The sequence below is a fragment of the Myotis myotis genome, unplaced genomic scaffold (assembly GCF_014108235.1).
Source record: "Myotis myotis isolate mMyoMyo1 unplaced genomic scaffold, mMyoMyo1.p scaffold_m19_p_8, whole genome shotgun sequence".
Taxonomy (NCBI): Eukaryota; Metazoa; Chordata; class Mammalia; order Chiroptera; family Vespertilionidae; genus Myotis; species Myotis myotis.
Genome location: NW_023416390.1, coordinates 57749829 through 57775420, shown reverse-complemented (window position 1 = coordinate 57775420; position 25592 = coordinate 57749829). Strand labels below are relative to the sequence as shown.

Genomic DNA, 25592 nt, shown 5'->3' with positions numbered 1-25592 from the left:
AAATCTGACATGTAGTATAAAAATCATTAGGCAAAGACAGCAGACAGGCAAATATTCAAAATACACATCTATGAAGATTATTTCTCTCTCTTAGTTAAGACTTGCCATGGAACATATGTAATACTTTCAACAATAAAGATAAAATAAAAAGACCTGGATGACATCAAGCATTTCTGATCAGTCTCAGGCTTTCATGGAGACTGAAGCAACTAAGAACAAAGAGTTGAGCAAGTCTCAGGGGTTTTATTTTATGTGTTTCAATGTTTTCTTTCCTAGATCGTCCCAAAGACACTAAAGAACTACCAAGATAACTACACATTGAATAAAAATCAGAGTCTCCATCATTCTCTACTTCATTCTTACTTTGCAAATATCATGACACTACTAGTGCCACTATCTTTATGAAAAGTTTGAAAACTGCCCACCTGAATTTCAAATCCAAATGTTCCATTATCCTGCTTCTCCACAGTAACAAGCTTTCTGTAATAAAATATTTAAAAAAGTTTTAAAAATGATGCATAAAGATCAAAGTATCATATTTGTCACATACTTATTGAAAATGAAAAACAGCCACAATTTAAAATAGCTGACATTTATGTAAATTGTAGTATTGTAACTGTGTGTGTGTGTAAATAAGTCTGGAGAGCTGTGTTCCTAAATATGTTGATGAGAGACCAAAAAAACAAATAAATCTCTTTACCTTTGAGACCAGGCAAAATCACCTAAAGAACTTGATCTCGTCAAAGCAAGCTGAAAAATACAACAAACACACCATTACCAAAAGGTCCTTAAGACACATCTGTAAATGTTTTAAATCACAAAGAACTTTGCTTTTTATTACCTTCTTTGGCTCAGCTCAAAGAAGGTAAAGGCAGTAATTTCCATTCCTTAGTGGTAGCACAGGAGAGCTGGCAAAGGGAGGCCCAAGCATTCTTTTTAAAAGATTTAAAAAAGCTCTGATAATAATACACTGTGGCAAGAGTCAATGTAATGTGGCAAAACTCCAAAGCTTCCCAAAAAGAACTTCATATCTAATCTGTATTAAAAATAGACTCAGAGAGATTAACCATAGCAATTAAAAATAGACTCTGAGAGATTAACCATAGAGATTAATCACACTGAAATCCAAAGAAAAACAGCACCCAGAGAACGGCATGCAAAACCCAAATACTTAATCGTTTTTGGAGATGCTGATGAAATGACTGCGTTTATAGTAATAGTTACTTCAAAATGTTACTTTTTAAAAGCAGGTTAAAGTATGCTCTTAAGAACCGATTCATATGCAGAAATATAACCCAGGTAAAGCCAAACACTCAAAACCTCAATTCTGTTTATGATTTATTTTTGTAATAGTTTTGGAAGAGTGCAGTGAGATTTCCAGCCAAGGAAGAAAAGGGAACCTCGGAATGGTCTAAATGGCATAAAGAATATCACCTTCACTTTATGTTTTGGAAGAAGATCATATACACATAAAATTCCAAAATACATTCAACCATTGTCAATTGAGGAAAAGCTGACAAAAGGTGGCATCTAGATTTTTTTAAAATGTATTTTTATTGATTTCAGAGAGGAAGGGCGAGAGAGAGAGAGATAGAAACATCAATGATGAGAGAGAATCATTGATTGGCTGCCTTCTGCACGCCCCCCACTGGGGATCGAGCCCACAACCTGGGCATGTGCCCTTGACTGGAATCGAACCTGGGACCCTTCGGTCCACAGGCTGACACTTTATCCACTGAGCCAAACCGGTTAAGGCAAGCATCTAGATTTTTAGGTGTTTTTCTAAGTGATCAAAATGAGTTTCTGTGTGTGTTTTGTTTATTTGTTGAGGAATTAACAAATGTTAATTAGCCTTTTCTCAAGTGTTGGTCCTGGGGCCCTACACATAAACATTCATGCTCCAAGCTTACCCATGATGTTTCGCTGTCAACCTAACATAAATTGTCAGGAGATCAATGCATACTGAGTCTAAACAAACACAAATAAAATAGAGAAGAAAAACTGGAAGGAGAAAAACTCATAGAAGGAATTAATGCACAAAAGAAACCCTCATTAAGGCATTTGTTAGGAGAGAAGCCCACAGCCCTGTAAGGAACTGGAATTACCTAGTACCGGATGCCAACATTCTGACACATTTTCTGGAACACTCAGTATTAGGGCAGAGTTTGGCTGCTGGTCAGTAAAGTTAATGTAATGGAGCGCTGGTTTCTTCCCACCGAGTTGATGTAAATTAATTACATCTTTCTTTTGCGTCAGTTCTGAACCTCAAATCATTTATATCATCCTGTAGTAGCAATAGAAAGGCTCAGACACAAAAAGATTGTCTTGAGTTGCTGCAAAGTATTTATTTGCAACTTATAAAGACTGACTGTGGAAGAGCTACAACAATGTGCATGGTTTATTTCAGCCTGATTTTGTCCTGGGAAGTATCAATAAGAAGAGTGGGGACCATTAAGCTGTGTAGTAGGCGAACTTCTGGTGGAAGAGAGCAGGAAACGATATTCCCGAGCTTTCTCAATCTTTCCCTTACATTGTTTCTCTCATTTTCTTAATCTGTTTTTATTATTTGCATCTCATTGGCTTTTTTTAAAAAATATATTTTATTGATTTTTTACAGAGAGGAAGGGAGAGAGATAGAGAGTTAGAAACATCGATGAGAGAGAAACATCGATCAGCTGCCTCCCGCACATCTCCTACTGGGGATATGCCCGCAACCCAGGTACATGCCCCTGACCGGAATCGAACCTGGGACCTCTCAGTCCGCAGGCCGACGCTCTATCCACTGAGCCAAACCGGTTTCGGCCTCATTGGCTTTTTTATCCTCTTTCAAGTTGTAAATTACTTAGGGAGGCCATATCTATGTTATCTATAATCATAACCAGGGTTTATATTTAAAAATATGACTCTTGCTTTTAGTTAGCAGATTAGTCATAGCATTGATAGGAACCTCAAGATTTCATCTGGTCCACCCTCATCCTACCTTCTAAATAAAAAAAAATCATTCTAGATAGATCAAATCTAAGATTTTTTAAATCTACACGACAACTCCAAGACCTAAAGAAGAGGGATCATAAACTCAACCCCAGGCATCTTTCTATTAGTGGCTAGCAAGGGGTTAAAGAACTTTGGGTACTCAGCAGTCTCAATTGAATCACCAAATTGCTAAACCTAGTGTTCTCATATTATGTGTAATAAGAGAAGGAAATTTCCCCACCTCTCTCCTGCTACCCTTTCCATCTAGCTAATTGACTCATTGAAAATGAACATTTTTGCCTAGGACAATGTTAGAGGCATAGCGGGTACTCAGCTCCTGTGGACTGACTGATTTGGGTTATCAGTGACATGCCCAAAAATCAGACTAAGCCAAATTATAAATTAGTTTCCACTCTGGGTTAGTGGGGAGCCTGTTTTAGGGACCTAACATTTAAATAAGAAAAACAATTTAAATATAGTGGCACCATCAAATTCCCTGACCCATGCCACTTCTTGGCACAAAGACTACTTGCTTTTGATCAGGGCTGTCAGACGCACGTGATGTGGAAAGGAATGTTCTCAGGGTTCAAACTTGCTCTCACCCCAAGCTACCTGCCTCAGTGAGAAGAAGTCTGCCTAAGGTCTTATTAGAGGTCTGACACTCGGGAAAAAGTGTTCCCTGCAGCCCTTTCCCAATGTGAGCAACCCTGTTCTAGGACCTAACTAGAGGAGTCTCTACTCCCAGCCTGCCCTCCGGAGTCTTTTCTCAGGGTGGTGGCGACGGCACCAAAACTCATGAATGAGGCGCTGGTGCGGAATGAACAGCATATGCTGGCAACAGCTGTCTTTTATTACACATTATCTAATATGAGAACGCTAGGTTTAGCAATTTGGCAATTCAGTCGCGACTGCCGAGTACACATAGCTCTTTAACCCTTGCTAGCCACTAAGGCAGAGATGCCTGGGCTTGGGTTTATGATCCCTCTTCTTTTGGTTTTAGTCAGATGACTTAACAATCAGGCGTTAATATTCAAGATGTAATTTTTCCTGCTGGACAGTGATTTACAATGTCCCTTATTAGTGGGAAACCAAGACCAAATGCTCCAGCTGTCAGCTTGCAGAAGAGGAATGAGCCATGAGCCGTAGCTCAGTCAGATTGCCTGTCAGGCTCAGAGGAGCTCAAAGGTCAGTACTGTAGCCACTCCTGCTGTTAAGTAACAGAGCGCTACTTCCTGGTCTGGTCCCCGCTGTGTACTCACTTCCTGAAAGCATTGAGGGAGGAGAGAGAGGGGAGGCACTCATGCATAGGTGAGGAGTGCTTTTGTTTGTTTGTTTGTTCGTCTGTTTCCAAAGTTCCAAATCATGTGCTCTGCGCCCTTTCCTGTCCCCTGCCTCACTCGCCCCAGTTCTTGCATGAATACAGCTTGCTTGCTTTTCCCTTTGAAAGCAGGATTCTTGGGATACCAAGGCTGTGCAGATGACTCTACGCTACAGGGAAATAAAGGCATTGAACTCAATTGTTTGACTTGTAAGTGCCCTTAAGGAACCCAAAGAGGGTGGCAGCTCCCCAGGAAAGTCTCATGGTGAGCTCAACAATCCCTTTTCTCAGGAAGAACTTTTGGAACTTGGCTCCCAGCATGCAACAATATGGATCAGAGAAGATTTTTCCAATTCTTTTGTGGTGAAATTAACAGTTTTCTACCTAAAATGATTCATTCAATGAGCAAAATACCTCCAAGTTAGGAGTAGCACTTGGGAGTTTTGGTAACAGATGGGTGTGCAGCCACAAATAATGTAAAAGCTCCTCACGGGCAGGACCCATCCCAGAAATACACGCATTACAGAGTTGAGCACAATAGTCCGTATCTGAAGTTTTAAGTAAAATCACCCTCCCGGAAGTTGTCTGTTTAGTAATACAATTGACCTCGAACAACATGGGTTTGAACTGTGCAGGCCCATTATATGTGGATTTTTAAAATAAATAGTGTAAATGTATTTTCTTTTCCTTATATTTTTTAATATTTCTCTAGCTTACTTTATTATAAGAATACATTATATAATACATATAACTTACAACAAGAGATGTGTTAATCAATTTTGAACAACAAACACACATCTATCAACAAGTGAATCTGAAAATCAAGTGAATAATCTGACGAACAGAATGAACTGGTGATTATAATAGAATCAGGGACATAGAAAGGGAATGGACTGACTATTCTTGGGGGAAAGGGGTGTGGGGGATGCGGGAAGAAACTGGACAAAAATCATGCACCTATGGATGAGGACAGTGGGTGGGGAGTGAGGGCGGAGGGTGGCGTGGGAACTGGGTGGAGGGGAGTTATGGGGGGAAAAAGGGGCAACAACTGTAATAATCTGAACAATAAAGATTTAATTAAAAAAAAGAAAAAAAGAGATGTGTTAATCAACTGTTTATGCTCTCAGTAAGGCTTCTTATCAATAGTAGGCTCTTTAATAATTAAGATTTGGGGATCAAAACTTATACACCAATATTCAACCGTTAGCACCCTTAACCCCCACGTAGTTCAAGGGTCAACTGTCATTGGACAACCAAGGGAAAAGCAGGCCAAGGGGTTCAGTGTGTGCACCACTAGTGCATATTCAAGCTTCTCACAGGTCAGGCCCCTGGCCTCACTACAGCATTTGGTAAAAACTGTTTTCGAGGAGCAACCCTAGTGCTTGGGCATTCCAACATTTCTAAAGATTTGCCTTACGGTCCCCAGTCTCCTTCCTACAGTGTTTTCCATTGTAGGTATTTTTCCCCCTAACACTGTATTCAGAAATAGAAGTAGGAACTGCACCGGGGTGTCTGTCACCTCTTTCATATACAGGTAATGAGATAAATTTGCACACACAGAAATCTTTTTTAAGCAATTCTGAGTGTAAACACCCAAATGATTCTGAAGATGCATCTGAAACTACAGGCTAACCAGATACGGCTTTGCAGAAACCAAAGCCAACAATAACGAGAAGTGTGAATTGTTGACGTCAACCCTGGGAGGGTTGAAAATAACAGCGGGCAGAGAAACACCTGCTCTTGTGGTGGCCTCCCAGAGATCTTGTTGCCTACAATCCAGTCAGAGCCAAGTGGGTGATTATTCTCTAAAAACCAGTTCAAGGAAATGGACCTCCTTTTGGAAAATTGTGTAATGCTGGGATTAACTTGCAACAAGTCTCATTGATGATAGTTGTATAGAATCAAAAGTATTATGTACAAGAGTTTTGTCTTGCCTTTTTTTTTTAAGGTAATTCTCATAACAGTAAGAAAAAGCTATTTGACTAGGAGGAAGGACCATGAGAAAAGGGAGAAGAAAAGACCTAGAAAAGATGAGAACATACAAATAAATTTATTTGGGTGAGAATATATGTGTAAGTATATATATTATACACATGTAAACATATACACATACTTGTGTGCATCTCATATCCTGAAATCCTTCTCTTCTTCCAGTAACCTCCTACTGATTGCCCTTTTACAGTTCATGCTGTCTTCACTCAGGCTTAAAATCCAAAGGTCCCTCTTCCATCTTCATTGCCTTTGGTACTCAAAACTTTGGGTCTCCTCTCCATTCCCTCCATTTCTTCTTTCTCCAACGAGTGCAAGAGTTGCTCCCTCACCACTAGTCTCTATCCACTTATCCACAGACCACATTTCCAGAATAAGATTCCTAAGTCCCTCTGCTGCTCAGACACACTCAATGGCTCCCTGTGCTGCTCAGATTGCTGCTGCCTCAGGGGGAGTGTCCAAGTGTTTTGCAAAGCAGCCCATCTCTGAGGTCTCTCCTCACCTCCCACACAGACACTAGGTCCTCCTGACCCAATAATGTGTCCTTCCCTAAACATTCCCTGAAGACCCCAAGATCTGTGCTTCAGCAGTAATTATTCCTTTGTTCTGGAATTCCAACATCTGGAATATCTCTCCTTCAAAGTTGTATTCAAAAACACATAGTATTTGGATTCAAGTATTTATGCTGTTTACTTTGTATAACACCTACTCATTCTCCTGCTTCATTGTAAACCCAATAAGGACAGGAAACATGTTCTTCTCGTCTATTATACCTCCTATACTGTTCTTTTTCTGAAAACTAAATGAAGATTTTGGTACTTCCAATAGTTGCTTTTTTTTCATACAGGTAGTAAATTGATGGACATGCTCATCATTATGTTAAATTTAACATCATAAAAGCACTTTTGCATTGAAAAAATTGATAATCCAAACCATGGCAAATGATACCCTTATCTTCATTGTGAAAAATCCCAAGGAATCAGCTACATACATCACTGAGAAAAGATCATGACTCCCACTATGTTCTACTCTCTAATTCCAAAAGGCTTACATGGAGAACATGATACATTTGCAACATTTAAGGGCAAATTTTATGCTCTAAAACAATTGTAAGTATTTTCTGCACAACTCTTATGGCTAAATTCAGATATGTACTTAGGGCATTATAGCAGGTTAAATAACTAAAGCAGTGTTATGGTTTTAATTTTTTTTTAATTGGAAGTCAAAGAATAAAAAATGTTTATAATAAATCCAGTTAAACATGGGATTTTTCCTAATGTGTTTCCCTCTCTGGGGAAATACTTTGCAGTAAAAATAAAAATAATAGCATAATTATTGAGCATATACTGCATTTCAGTCTCGGTGTTAAGCGCTGCATATTTCTCACTTAAGCAGCTGAAGAGCCGCATGGGGTGGTTCTATTATTATCGTCACTTTAGGAAAAAGAAACCTGAATCTTAGGGAGGCAAGTGACTTGTCCAAGATCCCACAGCTCTTAAGTGACTGGACTGTTGTGCAATCTGCACTCACTTATCTAATACAAATATTTTCCAGAGCATGAGGCATGTGCCCATGCCTCAAAGCTGAAGATAATTCAGTCCACGAAACTTGTCCTCCAAAAAAGCACTCTCATTTAATTATGAACTGAAACGACTATCTAAGACTGGGAGTGAGGCTGGAGGGGAAAGAATCAATGGGACACACACGGTGGGTGTGGGGGGGAGAATCAAGAATTCTCAAATGGGCCATGTCTATAAATAGCATCTTCAAATTTGATGAAGATTTGACACCTCTCCAAATGAGAAAAGAAATCTTCTCTTAAGTTTTGCCATAACAAAGGAAGTTTTGTTATGATCTTAAATTTTTGGACAATATACTAGTACTGTCTGGGCTCCTCTCCTCCTTCCTCACTCGTTCTCTTAGAAGCCTCTAAAATAACAATTTCAGTATGAAGCCGGACAGACATATCACTCTGCTCTCAAGAGAACATGAACCCTCTAAAAGTTACAAAATAGCCATCGTACCTGCTTTCGTCCCCGAGGCAAAGTGGCCACAGTGTCGGCCAGCATTTGAATCCGCCTATTGTCATCCATGGAAAAGCTGCCTGTGAGTAGGCAGTATGAGCCGCATGCTGGGCCAGCACAGCCGTCCACCAAATTGCCATTGCTGCTCTGGTGCATGAGCCTTGGTAAAGACATTGTGCGCAGAGATCACTCCAGCTGGCACATGGCTGAATGGCCTTGCAGGATGGGGGAAGCTAAAAGTATAAGCCTCTGACAAGTAATCAGAAGTAGCAAAGCAGAAAGAGCCCATGTGACTTCTGTGGTTTGAGGTACTTGTTACAGAAACCCTATCTTGCAGTTCACTCCCATTTCTCAGTGGCTTTTTTCTTTGTGCTCCTGAGAGAAACCTATAGCTACTTTTTACCACGAAAAAAGAACCAACTTATTTCTCCCCCCTTCAAACAGCCAGGACTCTTATGCGTTCATGTTCTCTGACAAGTTGTGTTCAAAACACCATCTGCCTTTTTTTTTTTTTTTTAAAGGAAGAAAAATTTTCCCAAGTTCTGCCATTTGTTTCCCATCCATTTTCCTATTTGATATGAGCAAGGCGATGTAAAAGCCAGGATGTGCGAACATTCAGTTCCCGTGAGTATAAGCAAGAATTACAAGGTCCGGTCATAATGTTCTCTCGCAAAGTCCTTGTAATGTACTTTCCCCAAAGTACACCGCAACCCATTAATGTTCATCAGAAAGACATTATATGTGCCACGTGGACTGTAACCGTTCAGCATTCTCCTGGTTGTCCTTTAACTACGCTGCCCTGGCTAACATTATCCACCATCTTTACAAGGAACAAGGGCAGGGGAAGACCGGCACACGTAGAGCACAGAATTGGCTATATTTTAGAGTGGACGTTGCTGCAGCATCAGCAAGTGGGCCTTGGGAGGAATGGAGAGGGCAGTAAGGTGACAGGCCAACCAAAGTGGCACAAGAATGTTGCCAATGGCCCCTGCATGTGCATGTGGGTCAAGGGCACCATGGTGAAGTAGTCAAGACCACATGCTTTTTCCGGCCGGGGCTGGGGACATGTGTTTTGAGAGAACTGGTTTCAGAGGAGGAGCAAGGGATGGAAATAGAACGAAGAATCAAAACAAAAATTAAAAAAAAAAGAGAAGTTTTACATAGTCTAAAAAGTCAACTACGATTTTTGAAATCATTTTGAGGGTCAACAGTAGAATTTAGGAAGTCTTTCAACTAAAATGGAAGGCAAGGTGAATTCTGCTCAAGCAGAACCTGTGAAATGTAAAAATAGTAAAATCTTCAGAGTGAGCAGTGCTTTATCATTGGCATAGTTAATTGCCAAAGTCGATACCACCCAGGATATGGTAATTGTCATTATGGTATTACTAGAGGCCCGATGCACGAAATTCGTGAAAGAGTAGGCCTTCCTTCCAGCACCAGCTTCCCTCCAGCCTCAGGCAGGCATCCGGGACCCAGGCTTGCCTTGCAGCCCGGGCTTCATCTGGAAGGTCGTCCGGAAGGATGTCCAGTCTAATTAGCATATTACGCTTTTATTATTACAGATGGTATTAGTGTGAGCTAACTAATACACTCTCTGAACCTCAGTTTCCACATTCTAAAATAAAAATTTTTAGTGAGGAATAGATAAAATAGTCCACACATATCACTTTGTAAAAGTAAAGAATTACCATGGAGTTTTTTGTGTACAGTAATAAGAATTTAAAGGAAAAACTTTAAAGAAAAACGATTCTTAATGCTCTATGAGCTGCCCTATCCATTACCAAATGCACCTCATGGCCTCATCCACCATATAGTCTAGCAGTGGTTCTCAACCTTCCTAATGCCACGACACTTTAATACAGTTCCTCATGTTGTGGTGACCCCCAATTTCATTGTTACAAACTGAACATAATTAATGCATAGTGATTAATCACAAAAACAATATGTAATTATATATGTGTTTCTCGATGGTCTTAGGTGACCCCTGTGAAAGGGTCGCTACCCACAGGTTGAGAACCGCTGGCTAAAGCAAGCATGTCAAACTCGTGGCCTGCGGGCCACATGCCTCCTTTATTTGGCCCACATTAGCCTTCAAGTTTGACATGCTTGGTTTAAAGGCTAAAATGCATGTGAAAATCTTAGCTGTCATTCACCAAGGTATGCTTGCAAAGCAGTCAGAGCCAGTGTCTGAAGTTTCTGGATTACCATTAGCCCGACTCATCTATTCATTAGGGTAGACGTGGGAGTCAGTGGTTACTCAAAAAATAAGGATGCCTCTCTGTCCTTCTGATTTTATGATAGTTATTGAGTTTTTGTTCATTTTGGTTTGGCTGTTTGCCTTTATTTGCATAAGAAGACTTTATTCAGTTTCCTGGAATATTACAAGGTTTTGTTTTGTGGTTTGCTTATTCTGTTTATTTTGGCTTTTTGCCTTTATTTCCACAGAAAAACCTTTATTTAGCTACCTGGACTCATGTAGGAAATAGGGTAAAGTCATGGAGATAATATTTGAATATTTTATGTTTGAATTTGTATAAGGTAGACTCAATTATCCCCGAGAGCCCACAGACTGGGATGACTGCTTGTCCTATTTCTCACTTTATTTGAGTGACTGGCTGGTGGAAGGGTGTCTCCATCTTCCCCACTCAGGATGGATTACTGGGACTCTCAGAGAAATTCCCATAGAGGAGTAGTCTTTCAGAAAAAGGTAAACTAAACTCTATGATCAGGATTGGCTCTGAAAAGTAGCTAGCACAGGAAAGGACAATAAGGAAACAGAGGTTGTGAAGTCCCTGTATTAGAAATCCCAAGGTAGATACAAACCAAGTACTAGTTTAGAGTTGTGACATACATATTTATTTATTTATTTATTTATTCCATTTGACCTTCCCCCCAGCCTCCTCTACCCCTCAGCACATGCCCTCACCTCCCTCCCAGTGTCTTGAGTCCATTGGTTATGCTTATATGCATGCATAGTCCTTCGGTTGGGGAGGTGACATACATATTTAAAACAGCATACACACACAGCTTTAAACCGAATATAAATAATAGCTAGCAATAAATCATATCCATATATTGTTAACACATATACAAGGAAACAATTTTCTGAACTATTAAAGTTTAATGCAGTCAAATCATGACCTATGAGTAGATTACAATATCATCCAAGAGCTTAAGAACTGACTTTATCTGGGACCTTAAATAGATTATCTAGATTGGCTTTTCAGGAATCCACTTATGTAATTTCAAGCCTTCTTTTAGATGTAAAACTAAATGTCTTGATACTTTCATGTCATGCATTTATCACATAGAATCATCATTAACTGTATTTTTAAAAATTTTACTTTTTAAAAATGTTTTTCTTTGCTTTGAACAATCCCAAGTAAGCTAGGAATTGAAGGAAATATTTTTAACATAATAAAAGTTATCTGCCAGAAACACCCACCAAATATTGTCCTGAATTTTGAAATGTGTCTCCATTATAGTAGTGAGAAGGCAGTGATGACAATAACCCTCACCACCTGTCACTGTTTTGTTCTATATCATAGATAAGAGGTATAGAATTTGGGGGGCGGGGGGGAAGGGGGAAAGAAAAGGGAGAGAGAGAAAACTGTAAGGCTTGTTGGTAATATGATTGCATGACTAGAATATCCAAGACACTCCCCTGAAGAACAGACTTAGTAAGACAGTTTTTCTAAGTGTAGAATTCAAAGGACCCATATAAAAATAAATAAATTTCTTAAACAGCAACAATGATGATAAGGAAGGAGTTATAATAATAGAGGAAAGGAATACTGTCAAAATAACCAAAAAGTCATAAAACAGGAATAAACCTAGCAAGCATTTTTAAACCCTTTTTTTATATTGATTTGAGAGAGAGAGAGAGAGGTAAGGAGAGAGAGAGGGAGAGCAAAACACTAATTGTTCCACTTACCTATGTATTCATTAGTTTATTTTTGTATGTGCCCTAATCAGGGATCAAAACTGTAACTTGGGCTTATTGGGACGACACTCTGACCAACTTGAGCTACCCGGACAGGGCCCTAACTACCGTTTTTAAGATTTTTATGAAGAACATTCTATGGGATGTCCAGACTATGGGAAAGAAACATCCTTTCCCACATGAGAAGAGTCCTTCTTGTGAAAGATGTCTATTATCCCCAATTTTCTAAAATATTCAATGTACTGTGAATCAAAATATCTGCCGGTTTTGTTTATTTGCTTGTTGGTTAATAAAATTTGATATATATTCTTACACTTATGTGAAAAAGAAAGTGCATAAGACTAGCCAAGAAGAATTTTTGAAAATAATAATGGTAGGGGATGGAGGTGAGGATGGACATTGAGAAAACTACCCTACTTGGGCATCAAAAGATATTACAAAAGTTAGAACTGTATTATCAAGTAGAATAAGTCAGTAAAAGGATATTGACAAATAGCCCCAGCTGGGTGACTTGGTTGGAGTGTTGTTCGATTCCCAGTCAAGGCACATTCCAAGGTTGAGGGTTCTATCCCTGGTTGGAGCGAATACAGGAGGCAACCAACTGATGTTTCTCTCTCACATGGATGTTTCTCTCTCTCTTTCTCCCTTCCTCTCTCTCTAAAATCAATAAAGACATATCCTCAGATGAGGATTAAAGAAAAAGTTAGAAAAATAGTATTGATAAATGGAAATTGTCAAATGAATAAAGAAACACAAAACATATATATATATATATATATATATATATATATATATATATATATATATATATACTTATTCAGAAATTTACTATATCACCAAGTTATTTTAGCTCATTAGGAAAAGAATAGACCTTTTGATAAATAGGGTTAGCACCTACTTGGAAAAAATTAAGTCATAGTCATTTATTATAATAATCAAGTCAATATGGCTTAAAGAGTTAAATGCCAACATAATTTTAAATACATAAAATAATAACAGAAACTATATAATATTTTAGTAAGATTAAGTTGGAAATGGTCTTCCTAAAAATACAAAAATATCCAGAGATGATTAGCAACATAAAGATTAAAAACTTCTGGTCAATAGAAGCTATATGTACATCATAGGTTTAAGCTAAGTGACAGATAGCAAGAAATTATTTGTAATACACAATTGATTAAAGACCATAATATATAAATAGTTCTTAAATATATTTTGTAGAAAAGTATTTTTAAATGAGCAAAAGCTATGAAAATGTATTTTAAAGAAGAAATAGAAATCATTAATACATTTATTAAATAATGTTTGAACTTATTAGTAATCAGGAAAGTGAAATTTGAACCAAGTTAGACACTCATTTTTGTCCACCAAACAAACAAAAAATAAAAATTGGTGATTTCCAGTGTTGATGAAGTTGCAAGTACATGGGATGTTAGCACTTTGTAGAACTATAAATCAATAAAACTTTATTAGTAGGGTAATTGGACAGTATTGAAATTTAAAACATGCATGTCAGGAATTTTACTTTTAAGAATTTACCCTACAGAAGTACTCTGACATGTGCAGACAACAGCACAGAATTCTTCTGTGGCACTGTAATTGTGAAAAATTGGATTCTTAAATGTATATCAATTGAGAAGTGGCTAAAGCTTATAATAATGTAATTCAATGGAATACTCTGCATCCACTAGGAAATATAAATAAACAGTTATTTTCATAAAGATCTTTAAGACAAAGTAAAGGAAAAGAGAGAAGAACAATGTGCATAATATGATCTCATTTATGCCTTCTTCTTAAAGGAAGATCACATATGTATATGTACACTAACATGTATAGATAAAAAAGACAACACAAATCTACATCCACCTGTTAAAAGTGGCTGCTTCTGGAGGAGTTGTGGAAGATAGGGGAGGAGTGTGAAGGAAGACTTTCAAAATTTATTTTACATATAGTTCAAACCTTTTATAATAAGTGTGCATTCATATATTATTTGGTCAACTTTAAAAGTATCAATAAATCACAAAAACATTTTGAAAACCAATTACATTTTGTTGATAGCACTATCTTGCATTTTTATAATAGGTCCTCATGCTTCTTTCTATGATTACTAATGATAATTATTTGTTTATCGACTGGATGTTTGGTGTTTGTTTATAGCCAAAGATCTTGCTTAATGGGATTTTTAAATCCTCTTATGTAATTCTTTCAGATCTCCCTGTCATTTTCTTCCAACCAATTAAAATTCCTCCTCAAAGGATTGCTGACGTGTCCACAAAATAGTATAGCAAAGAAGAGTAACACAATTATGGGCCACTAATTTTATGGAGGTAAAAGACATTGGTTCGTTCTGTTGAAATCCACTGTTTCTAAAATAGCAGTTCTCAGCTGCTGAATTCTTTCTCATTAGCCATTTATTACCCCTGCCCTCCCCCACCACACACACAGTTCCATTTCAAAATTCAAGTCTTTCATCAAAATTTAAGATAAACAAGTGACAGTGCTCCTTCCACTTCCCTTAGCTAACACCCTGCGTCACCCTCAGTGATCAGCTTTTACTGACTTGCCCAATGGGTCTGGGCAGTGCCATCAACAAAATTAGGAAGAGCTTCAGGACTTTGGAAAGTAACTTCTTAGAAAGCAAGAAACCTGTTTGAAACTGGAATTTTGTGTAAATACTTGGAACAACAAAACACCCACATGCTATCTAGGTGATTTCCCCCTGGCCTTTGAATAAAATCCAAGTTCTTTACTTAGCCTATTGTTTGAGGTCCTGAATGTACTAGTAATTCCTATGATCTATCATACCACATCCTGGTCACACTGTCCTTCCTCATACCCCTAAGAAGTTTACAATCTAGATAAAGTCATATGATCTGTATACATTTAACCTTAAGAAAAGGAATAGTGCTAGTTATTTGGTTTCTATCTGTTAAGGCCTGAATTATGCCTCCCCCAAAATATGTTGAAGTCCTAATTCTTGACACCCATGATCTTGACCTTCCTTTGCAGGTGGAATCAAGTTGAGGTCTTAGGGGGAGCCCTAATCCAATATAATATATTACTGGTGTCCTTATAAGAAGAGGAAAACACCATATTGATAGGCACACAAGAATAGCACAAGGTAACGACAGGCAGATTTTGACTGTAAGCTTTGCAGAGGCACACCAAGAGACGCCAAGGGTTGGTGGTCACCACTAGAAGCTGGGGAGAAATGAGGAAGGAGTCTACCTGAAACTCAGAGGGAGCATGGCCCTGCTGACACCTTGATTTCAGACTTCTGGCCTCTAGAACAATGCGGGGAGGCGGGGGGAGAGGGGTGTTGTTTTAAGATACTAGATTTGTAGTAATTTGTCATCGCAGCCCTAGGAAACTCATCCAATATCCATTCTTCCTTACATTTAGAGGTCTTATGACAAAAATAAAGGTGGGAAGTGTTGTCAATCTCAAGAATAGATGATTATTCAGCACCTCTTTGGTCTGGTTATTGATTCAAAACACAGTGGAAGGTCTGAAATAACAAGTATTGAAATTTTATGTACAAATACAGGATGTCCCAAAACATGTATACACACTTAGACTAATTACTAATTCCAATGGGTTAAATATGAATAAAAGGAAATATCAACTGAGCTATCAGCTGTTAAAGAGTGTATGCATGTTTGGGGATACCCTGTATATGACAAAGAATTGTGCTGAATTCGGAATCAGTGATACTTTCTCTTTAGCCCAGTACACAGTTTATTTTACTAATAAACTGGGGAGGGCTGGGGAGGTGGTGGAGCAAAAAGGTCGTAAAATGAAGGGTTTAACCTGAGGTAGTTTGACAGTCGGCCTCGTTCCCAACACAGAGGCCTGGGGAAATTGCCATGTGAGCTTCCAGAGGCAGCCAGCTAGGACTGCTCCCCCCTCACCAATGGAAAAGTACGGGAGCTACTCCCTCCCTGGGCAAGTACTTGACCATGTGGTCCTGCCTATGCCAACCAGAGAATGGTCCATTGCTTTTGTCAGGCAAAAATTCTACCTAGGAGCATTGCTCTCCAGTGTTGAGCGAACCTAGCAATTAACATTTGTGTGGCCATTCACACCTCTGACTGCAAAGAGGAGTTGAGACAAAACCAGTAAAAGGAACAGAGGATTGAGTAAAAGACAGGAGCATCGATCTAGACCCCAGGTCTTGTTTCCTTCCCCAGCTCTACCACCTACCAGCCCTAGGGGTTTGTCAAAGTCAGTGCCCATTTAGGGTACATTTCTCCATATACAGGGAGAAATGCCACACCATTGTAAGGATCAAAATAGATAACATATAAAACAAAATAAAAATTAAGAATGTAAAGTCTTATAAAAATTTAAGGGTTTTAAAAGATACCTATAGGATGCTATAATTGGACACATTACCTACACTCCTTGGGTACTATATTTCTAAAGACCATTATTATCCGATTCCATTATACACACCAAAAGGGTGGTGCCATCATCTTCCAAGTCCAGCGAATGCTGTCATTTCAGCTACAGAATAAATTTCAGACTCCTTTACAGCACCTCCCTGACCTCTGTCCAGCCTCCTTCCACAGCTGCATATCCCTGTGCATGCGCCTTTCCCTGGACGCTGCTTGTGAAAGGAGCAAGGCACACTGGCTCAGCTGAGCTTTTGACCAAGGAAATTAACTAATCTGTGCTTAGTTATAAAACAGGACCAATTATACTACATCTCACCAAGCAAAACATAACACTACTCAGCACCTAGTAATTGCTCAATAAATGCTTTCTGTAATCATTATTATTAGTCATACTTTGCCCTCCAGCACCCCTGGACGGTTGTTTCCTGAATGCACATGGTCTTTTCCGACCTCTTACCTTTGTCCACACACATTGCTCATCTGGATTTACCTGCTCCACTTCTATCTGTAGACATCGTACCCATTCTCCCAGGCCCAGCTTAAACGCCACATCATTCATGAAGCCTCGCCTGATACCTCCAAGCAGATCTGAGCATCACCTCCTCAGACCCTCCAAAGCACGTCTTGGTGCTCTCTCTTATGATGGATCATATTGGGCCTTGTTAAAATCATGTGTACCTGTCTTTTCCTCCTTAATAAATTGTGAGCTCACCTCCTCCACTCCCACCCCAAGACAGAATTCTTTGTCGTTCATCTTCGTATCCCTCTAGCACTTTGACGAGTGACTTTCTCATAAAAGCTGCTCCGTAAGCATTTGATGAATACATTCATAATCTGCCCAAAGCTCTGGAAGTTGATTTATTCTCCTAGTGATTCTTTACTTTGGGCAATGCAGGTGTTTGATGAATAATATTTATTGTGTTTTTAATATTTAAATGTAATTTATGTTTACTGGATTGTTTGGCTTAATTGTAAGTTGTACAAAATAATTTGCAGTTTGAAAGGAAAACTTAATACAATAATAATATACATTTTGCCGAAACCGGTTTGGCTCAATGGATAGAGCGTCGGTCTGTGGACTGAAAGGTCCCAGGTTCGATTCCGCTCAAGGGCATGTACCTGGGTTGCGGGCACATCCCCAGTGGGAGATGTGCAGGAGGCAGCTGATCGATGTTTCTCTCTCATCGATGTTTCTAACTCTCTATCTCTCTCCCTTCCTCTCTGTAAAAAATCAATAAAATATATTTTAAAAAAATAATAATAATATACATTTTATACTTTAGTTATTTGATGATAAGTTGCCATCACAGCAACATGCACCATTAATTTACTAGCTACTACTTTTTTAAGAAAAACTTCCACATTAAACGTACCCATAGGTCGTAAGGAGCATCCCAATTTCGGAAATATAAAGTGGGAAGATGTGCATCAGAAGTGAAGAAATGCAGTCAGGGCTCTCATCTCCCGGAAGAGCCCCCTCCATGTCCCCAGGTGGACACACATTAAACCAGGCTGGCCCAGCCAGTCCTGTCAGGCAGAGCACAGCCTCCCTTCTTATTGTCTCAGACTTCTCTTTTTCTATTTGATTGGACCTCACGTTTTGTTCCTTCTGCCGCTAGAACATCCCACATCTGGCTCCTCCTTTCCATGACCACCTGCATCTTCCAAGCCCCAGGGATGGCCCTCAACACAACACAATTGCAGGCAACTGGTTTCCCTATATTCAGACAACCCAACTCTTCCAATCTAATCATGCCATATGTCCTGCCTAGTGAATTACACTTAAACTTCTTAGTTTTGCATTCAAAATCACCCATAATGTAATTCATACCTAACTCTCTAGTCTTAGCTTTTAATCTAAGTAAATTGATTTAGAGGCTTCTAGATATAGTAGCCTTCCTCCTGAGAATATGCCTGACATTGTCAAACCTTTGCACCTTTGTTTCTTCCTAAAACCCCCACCCCAATTTCTGTTCATTGAAATTCCCTCCATTGTTAAGACCTGAGCTCAAAGGCCAACTGCTCTGTGAGGCATTCCCTGACAGCAGCTGGAATGTCTCATTGCCACTACTGAACTCCTATACAGTTTAGTATCTACCCCACTCATTAATCCCTTAACACATTGCCATATATCTTAGTTATTTTGGGGCATGGCATTCTCCTATTAGGCTGGGAACCCCGTTTTATATATATTTGTGACCCTCATGGGCTTAAATAACATCTTGGTTTAGTAAAATATATATGTCAAGTAAATTAATATGATTTTGGGAGCAGATATTTCTGTCAATTGGATGTCACATGGAAGTGACTGAGTAACACAGAGGGGGTAAAAGCAGATAAAAATGACTGACATTAAGAATTTTATTTCAAACTCTTTCACATGCGCATTCAGTGGAACACTTCGGACATGGGGCATCTTTAGGGTTGCACTAGAAGGTAAAACAGCCATTATCCCTGACCAACTTGCTTGGTTCAGACCAAGTAGAACAGGTGCAAAGTGGAAATGATCAAATGTTAAATATTCTTGGGGATAGGGAGGAGGCACGCCAGAGTGCATGCAATCACCTAAACACCACAGTTTTAGGTTAGCAGTGTCAGAGAAAGGCAGCACCACCATTCTCCAGGAAAGAGGGAAGAGAAAACATGCCATTCTACAGGAAGAGACAGGAAAATGTGTCACTCACTGGCTTCTAGCCACTAGCTAAGACACTGAATGGAGGAAAAGCCAGGTTGTGTCGATCTGTCGCTCCTGTCTATGATGTGATATCCCACTCCATCATCAGGGAGGTCTCCACTCACTGCCTGGGAAGCAGATTGTTATATTCCCAAGTCTTTCTCAGGCTGCTGTATTTCATCTTTCTGAATAATAGCTAGCATAAGGGCAAAGTGTGTTTGTCACTTATTTTATCTCACTCACACACCTGGCAAAGCATTCTGTGCATATCACACACCAGTTACGTAACCTACTAGGGAACGTTTCCTTCCCTCTTCACTCCAGAAAACAGGGTTTGCAACATGGTGGGTTTTTTTGTTTGTTTGTTTTGTTTTGTTTTGTTTTTGGCCAGGCTATTGACTCCCAACTCTCCCTGGCTGAGAGAGTCAATTTCCTAGCTGGCTTTTAGAGCAGATTTTTAAAAAGAAATGTTTTTAAAATAGTCTTTCTGAAATGCAGAGATAACATGAGCAATAGTGTTCACTACAATTAACTTTGATTTGTATTTCAATTACTACAAACTGATGACTTATTATACTTGTGCCTCTGAATTCCCTTAACTAGCAAATAGTTTATAAATGCATACCATTATGCACTTGTCACTCTCCACTGTATTCCTTACTTGCTGTTTGCTATCCTTTGCTTAATGGTTTAGCTTTTGGGATATGGTTCATTTTCTCAAGCAACTGAAAAAGCTAATTCAGGGAACTCCCCAGTGTATGGGATGCTGGGAGTGGTTAGACACACTAGGAGGTAAAATAGCTTTTGTCATTTTCAGGTGAACTACCTTGGCTTTGTGTAAATTTCCCTTTTCCTCCTCTCTTGAAATGTGATTTCCCTGCGGGCAGGAATCATGTCCTGGAACCTTGGACTGCATGGGACTTGGAAGATCATCGAGTCCTTGCTCAACAAACCCAAGGTCCTCTTTGTCATTCTCCAAGTGAGTCGTAGTTAATGTTTTACTTGATTCCATGGGCTCCTGAATGATTCGGTGCAGACAGGAATGCAATTCTGTGTTATTTTGCTTTTAAGTACTGTCAACCTGTTAATTTTATTTAGTTTTATCATTTTTATTTTTCTTCCTCTTTCTCTACTTATTTGCAAAATCTCTAACAAGGTTTACAAAGAAACACACAAAATTGGCATGCAAACCAGGTGTTTTTGTGGTTTTATTTTTTTAAGTAGGGCAGGCTGAGAGGAAACCAGTGGACTCCCTAGAAGAAATTGTACTTGGCACTGATTTTTCCATTTACACACTTGTTTTTCTTTTATGTAGCTGGTATTTGAACACTTGCTTAGAATAAGCAAGATACAATGGGCTTTGCAAAAAAAAGGAAAAGAAGATAAGAATTAAACCCAAATGTCAACAGTGTAGATTAAATAAAATTTCCCCCAATTCTGAATGGTTTATCCTTAGCTTAAAAAGTATTTTCTTTTTTTCTTACCAAGGTGAACTTGATCCATACTCTGCACATTTTTTTTTCTCATTCTATATTGCTAGTAGATGAAAAGCTATTATAAAGTTTGAGCTGAAGGACCTTAATAATCACCCAATATAATGCCTTCATTTTGCTGATAGGCACAATTTGACACAAAGGACTGAAGCAACTTGCCTGGGGACACATGGTCATTGGGAGCAAATGTAAAATGTGTCACAGGCTTTCTATTTCCCAGGCCAATGATCTTCCCATCAAACCATGCTACCTTTTAGAAACCACTTTGCCTTTTTTTCATCTTGTGTCATAAATTCAGCCTTCAAACCTTTCCATCAGTTTTATGGTCTTTCAAGAAATCTCTAAAATTTCGACATGACTTATGCCAGATAACAGACAACTTTTCGACAAAATTTAAGATAATCAGTTCATTTGTCCATAATGATATCGAAAGTTCCAGCTCTCTAACCTTACTATTTTTCTGCTCATCCTTAGTAAACAGAATTTTTTTAATTTTTATTTTTATTGATTTAAGAGAAAGAAGAAAGGGGAGAGAGAGAGAGAGAGAGAGAGAGAGAGAGAGATCAATTTGTTGTTCCACTTATTGATGCATTCATTGGTTACTTTTTGTATGTGTCCGGACTGGGGATCGAACATGCAACGTTGGCATATCAGGATGGCATGCTAACAAACAAAGCTACCAGGCCAGCGACTAAAAATAATTCTTTGTTGCTATTTTCTTACTTAAGACCAAATTCTCATACATATTTCTGTTTTTGCTCTTTCCCTACTCCTTTTCATTGCTACAGATCACATTGCTAAGATTTCTGAAGCCTGACACAGAATTGTTTCGTACTCAATCCTTCTGCCTACTGCTGTCATCCACCCATCAATTCAAACATGAATATGTAGGAACGTATTTCAGTCTTGGTAGGACAAATTTTTTAAAGACTCTGACTGATTTACAACATTTTACTAAATTGCTAGAAATATACTCTGACAAGAAAAAATCCTCAATATTAAAACATAATTATAGGAAAGCTAAAAAAAAAAAAAAAAAAGGTTTCATTCTATAGGTATCTGAAAAAAGTCCGAGATAAAAGAACACTAGATGAAATACTGATTTTCTTTGTGTCTGTTCTAAATATAAGACACTTTTTTGTGTTTGATTATTTGAGGTAAGATAGAAGAGGAGATAGAATACAGAGGCAATCACTGTAACTGGAATTTCAATGGGAAATCAAATTAATATATTAAAGCAATAAAAATCCATTGTACTAAATGTGCACACTGGATGAGCATGCCCTTTCCTCATGAGAAGGAAAAATATTATGGATATGGAAAGGACCTCACACTCCAATACATATTCTCTCTCCTGAGCCCTTGCTGTCTCAGGTGGGAAACTAGGGAATTGCAAAGTTAATTTAGCATAAAAATAGCACAGTTTAAAAGCCACACATGGACATTGCCACAGATTTTTTTGTTCAATATCGGTCTACATTACAATAGGAATTTGGAGAAGTCATTACATAAACGTCCTTAAAAATTGTCTTTTTTTCCTCTTGAAGAATCAAATGGAAAGAAAGAAGAAGAAAGAAGAGCATAAGAAGAAAGAGGAGAAAAATAAGGGGGAAAGAGAAGGAAAGCAGCAGGAGGAGAAGGTGAGTTATGTGAAGACTCTCTCAGAGGGAGAAAGATGAATTTGACTCCAAATTTTTAAATTAAATTTATTGAACCAAATTTTATTAACTGTACAATTCATGTCTTTCTGTTAAATATCCCTTCAAGTCATCTTTATATCCACAACAAAGTTTATCTAGAATCACAAAAATTTAAAAATATGAGTAGAGTTAAAAACATGCTTGGGACAATCCCCTTCTTCTGCTTCATCTTACACACAAGGACATGTAGATAATTATTCTAAATGAATTAGAAGAAAAAAATTGACTCCAAAACAAAATTACTCTGGGGAACTGGGCAGGGGAATGGTCATTTAGATCATTCATAATAATTCATAACTGAATATTTAAAAATATATACTGTCTGCCTCAAGTGTTCAATCCATGCTTATGAAAACACTCCAATTAAAGGCTAAGGCTGTCCTTTCATTAAAACTTGTCAGAGGAGTATCTCTTCCTGGTCCCTGAATTTCTTAACTAGAAGTAGAGCTGAACTGGTTGGTGAAAAGCAAACTTCCCCCACTGAGCTTATTTTATGTAGAAAAAGGTTAAATATGAGAACACACTTCAGAGTAAAGAAAAGCCCAACTTTAGCCTTTCATAGACTGTGGGTACCTGGAAGGAGATTCAGAGAAGAAATCAGGAGGAAGCTAAGACTTGAATGACAGGGTGTGGCAGAGCATGAGGACTGATCTGACGTGTGTTTTATCTAAAAGAGGACATGACTGACACCGTCAGAGGTCCAGACAAGAACAAGCTGGTTATTGTTCTTCAAGTGACTACTTGAGGTGGTGCTATCCAGAAAGGAAAGACCATTCAACGCTAGCATGCCTCATCAAAGGAATTTGTGGAGTGTCTTTTCCTGAAGTTTGACCAAGTTAGGCAAGGCATAGAGGCAAAGAGGGTTGGATGAATTCCAGTGACTGCACATAAGCACTGAGTGTATAACAATTTAGAATCATCAAGCGCCCCTCTAGCTCTAACAAGTCAAGCAAAGGACCAAGCATGCATGGACAAAATAAACATATCAGATTCTCTTTAAAAATACAGGTGCTACAAAGAAAATTGCCTTACTCTGCCTCCCAACATTTGCAGAAGAGAACACATTGTTTGTATCTACGGGGACTGGAAGATACTATAAAAAATTATCAGTTTGTCGGGTCACAGTGCCTGCCAGAGTAACCTAATTGTCTTTGCTCACTTTTCATCTGGGTGGATGTGGTGAGAATGGCTGATGTTGCTTAACAGTAGAGTTGGTGTTAAATATAGAAAATTCACAAAGAGATTCTTATCTGCAGAGGAGTGGAAAACGTTGTTACACATGATGAAAGGGTCAGAGAGAGAGGAAGGTGGGAAACGGTTCCCTTCCTGCACATATTTCATCTGCAACAAAGCTCCCACTGGCTTCAAAGGAAGATCTGTGCCCAAAAGAAGTAGTTGTATGTGTAGTGAGGACTGAAAAGCAGGTCCATTATGAATAACACCAGAAAAGGGGTATATATGACCTGCAAGTAGTGATGGAAAAATGACAGTATTCAAAACTGAAAACAGGATAACTAGATATTGTTACAGGGTGCAAAGAGAATCAGTTGTGAACACTACAACTTTTAATACAGAAGAACAATAATTTGGGGCAACAAATTACAAGAAGAACAATTTTTTTTTCAATAGAGCAGTTTCATGTCTTTAATACCCAAATTTCTGTGACCCTAATTCTCAGACTGGCTTATACCTTAGTTGGATCTTGTTAGTACAAATGAAGATGGAAAGACACATTGGTGGTCTCACTTCTCATAAACGTACCACATAATAGAGCTTACCTCTAAAAAAGATGAGGAAAATAAAGGCATAGGTATATAAACCAAAATATTTAAAGATTTCTCATGGCAGTACATTGGGTAAACAACCATTGGTGTTACTATTTGTGTGTATGAGGGCGGTTAGAATTAAGAAGCTCTAATACACAGATCAAGCTCTGCACATCAAATTTTTAAAAATGTATCTTTATTGTTGAAAATATCACAAGCGTACCCTTTTCTCCCCTACTGTCCCCCTTCAACCCCTCCTCCCCCGCCCCGCACTATTGTCTGCCCATGGGCTATACATATATGCATATAAGTTCTTTGGTTAATCTCTTCCTGCTCCAATTTTTGAGAAAAGAGTCCTAGTGTCCTTCAACAATTATATCTCTTAAATATAATAAATCACATTTAAATATTTTTATTTAGAAAACATAATCAGAGTAATTAGACACCAAACCAATCATACATTTTCACCACACCAATTTTACACCCTTTACAAAAAACCTTGAATTAATGGTTTGAGTTAAATGTAACCTTTTCCCAGAGAGAATCTGTAAAAATTAAATTCAAAACAATAACTATTACTAAAGCCCTACTACATATCTGGCTCTGGGCTAAGGGAAAGCAATGCTGAAGTTATTAAAACCTCATCTCTGCCCTGCATGAGTCTAGGAAGAGATCAGCCTGCCTACTTCCACAGAGTACAAAGAGGCCAGGGTGGGGAGTGGGGTGGGGGAGGGGAGAGAATAACCAAAGAACTTACATGCATATATGCATGTCCCATGGACACAGACAATAGTGGTGGTGGTGGCGGGGGGACAGGTTCTGAGTAGAGAGGGTCAATGGGGAGAAAAAGGAGGACATATGTAATGCTTTCAACAATAAAGATAAATTTTTTTAAAAGTGGAAAAAGAAAAAAATCTCACAAAGCACTTCAAGAAGACAGAATACAGACTGATTTCTTCTATGGGATGGGGGCAAGAGTTGCCTTTGAAGGAGGAAGACAAGTTTAGAGAATCAGTAGAATTTCAACAGTTAGATATGGCAGCCAGTGGAGAATAAACATTTTACATAGAAATGAGTATAAGGAGAGGAGAGAACACAAAGATAACTGATCAAAGACTGATTTTAAAATGCTGGTATTTCAGGAGGGTGGGGTATTAAGTAAAAGATGACTACCAAGCACCTTCTTGGGGCTGGATGGGTAAGGGTCCCTATTTTCTCAATAACTTGGACATGATTCAATAATCACCAGGGTCAGGTGTATGGTGGCAGAAGAAGATTTGAGTTTGGGTGGTGGGCACGCAAATCAATATACAGA

The 25592-nt window shown here is 38.6% G+C and overlaps 1 protein-coding gene across 4 annotated transcripts in view; it reads right to left on the bottom strand.

The window, feature by feature from the left end:
* LOC118661540 (cytohesin 1 interacting protein) overlaps window positions 1-25592 on the bottom strand; it is a 71443-nt gene that overhangs the window by 20995 nt on the left and 24856 nt on the right. For 2 of the 4 annotated variants that reach the window (XM_036319642.1, XM_036319643.1), the window contains 2 exons: window positions 701-750; window positions 426-480 (listed from right to left, as the gene is read on the bottom strand). In XM_036319642.1, the coding sequence (XP_036175535.1) occupies window positions 426-480; window positions 701-750 (105 nt within the window). Of the gene's footprint in view, window positions 1-425; window positions 481-700; window positions 751-8304; window positions 8575-25592 lie in introns of those variants that run through there. The other 2 variants (XM_036319640.1, XM_036319641.1) reach the window with 2 other exon arrangements.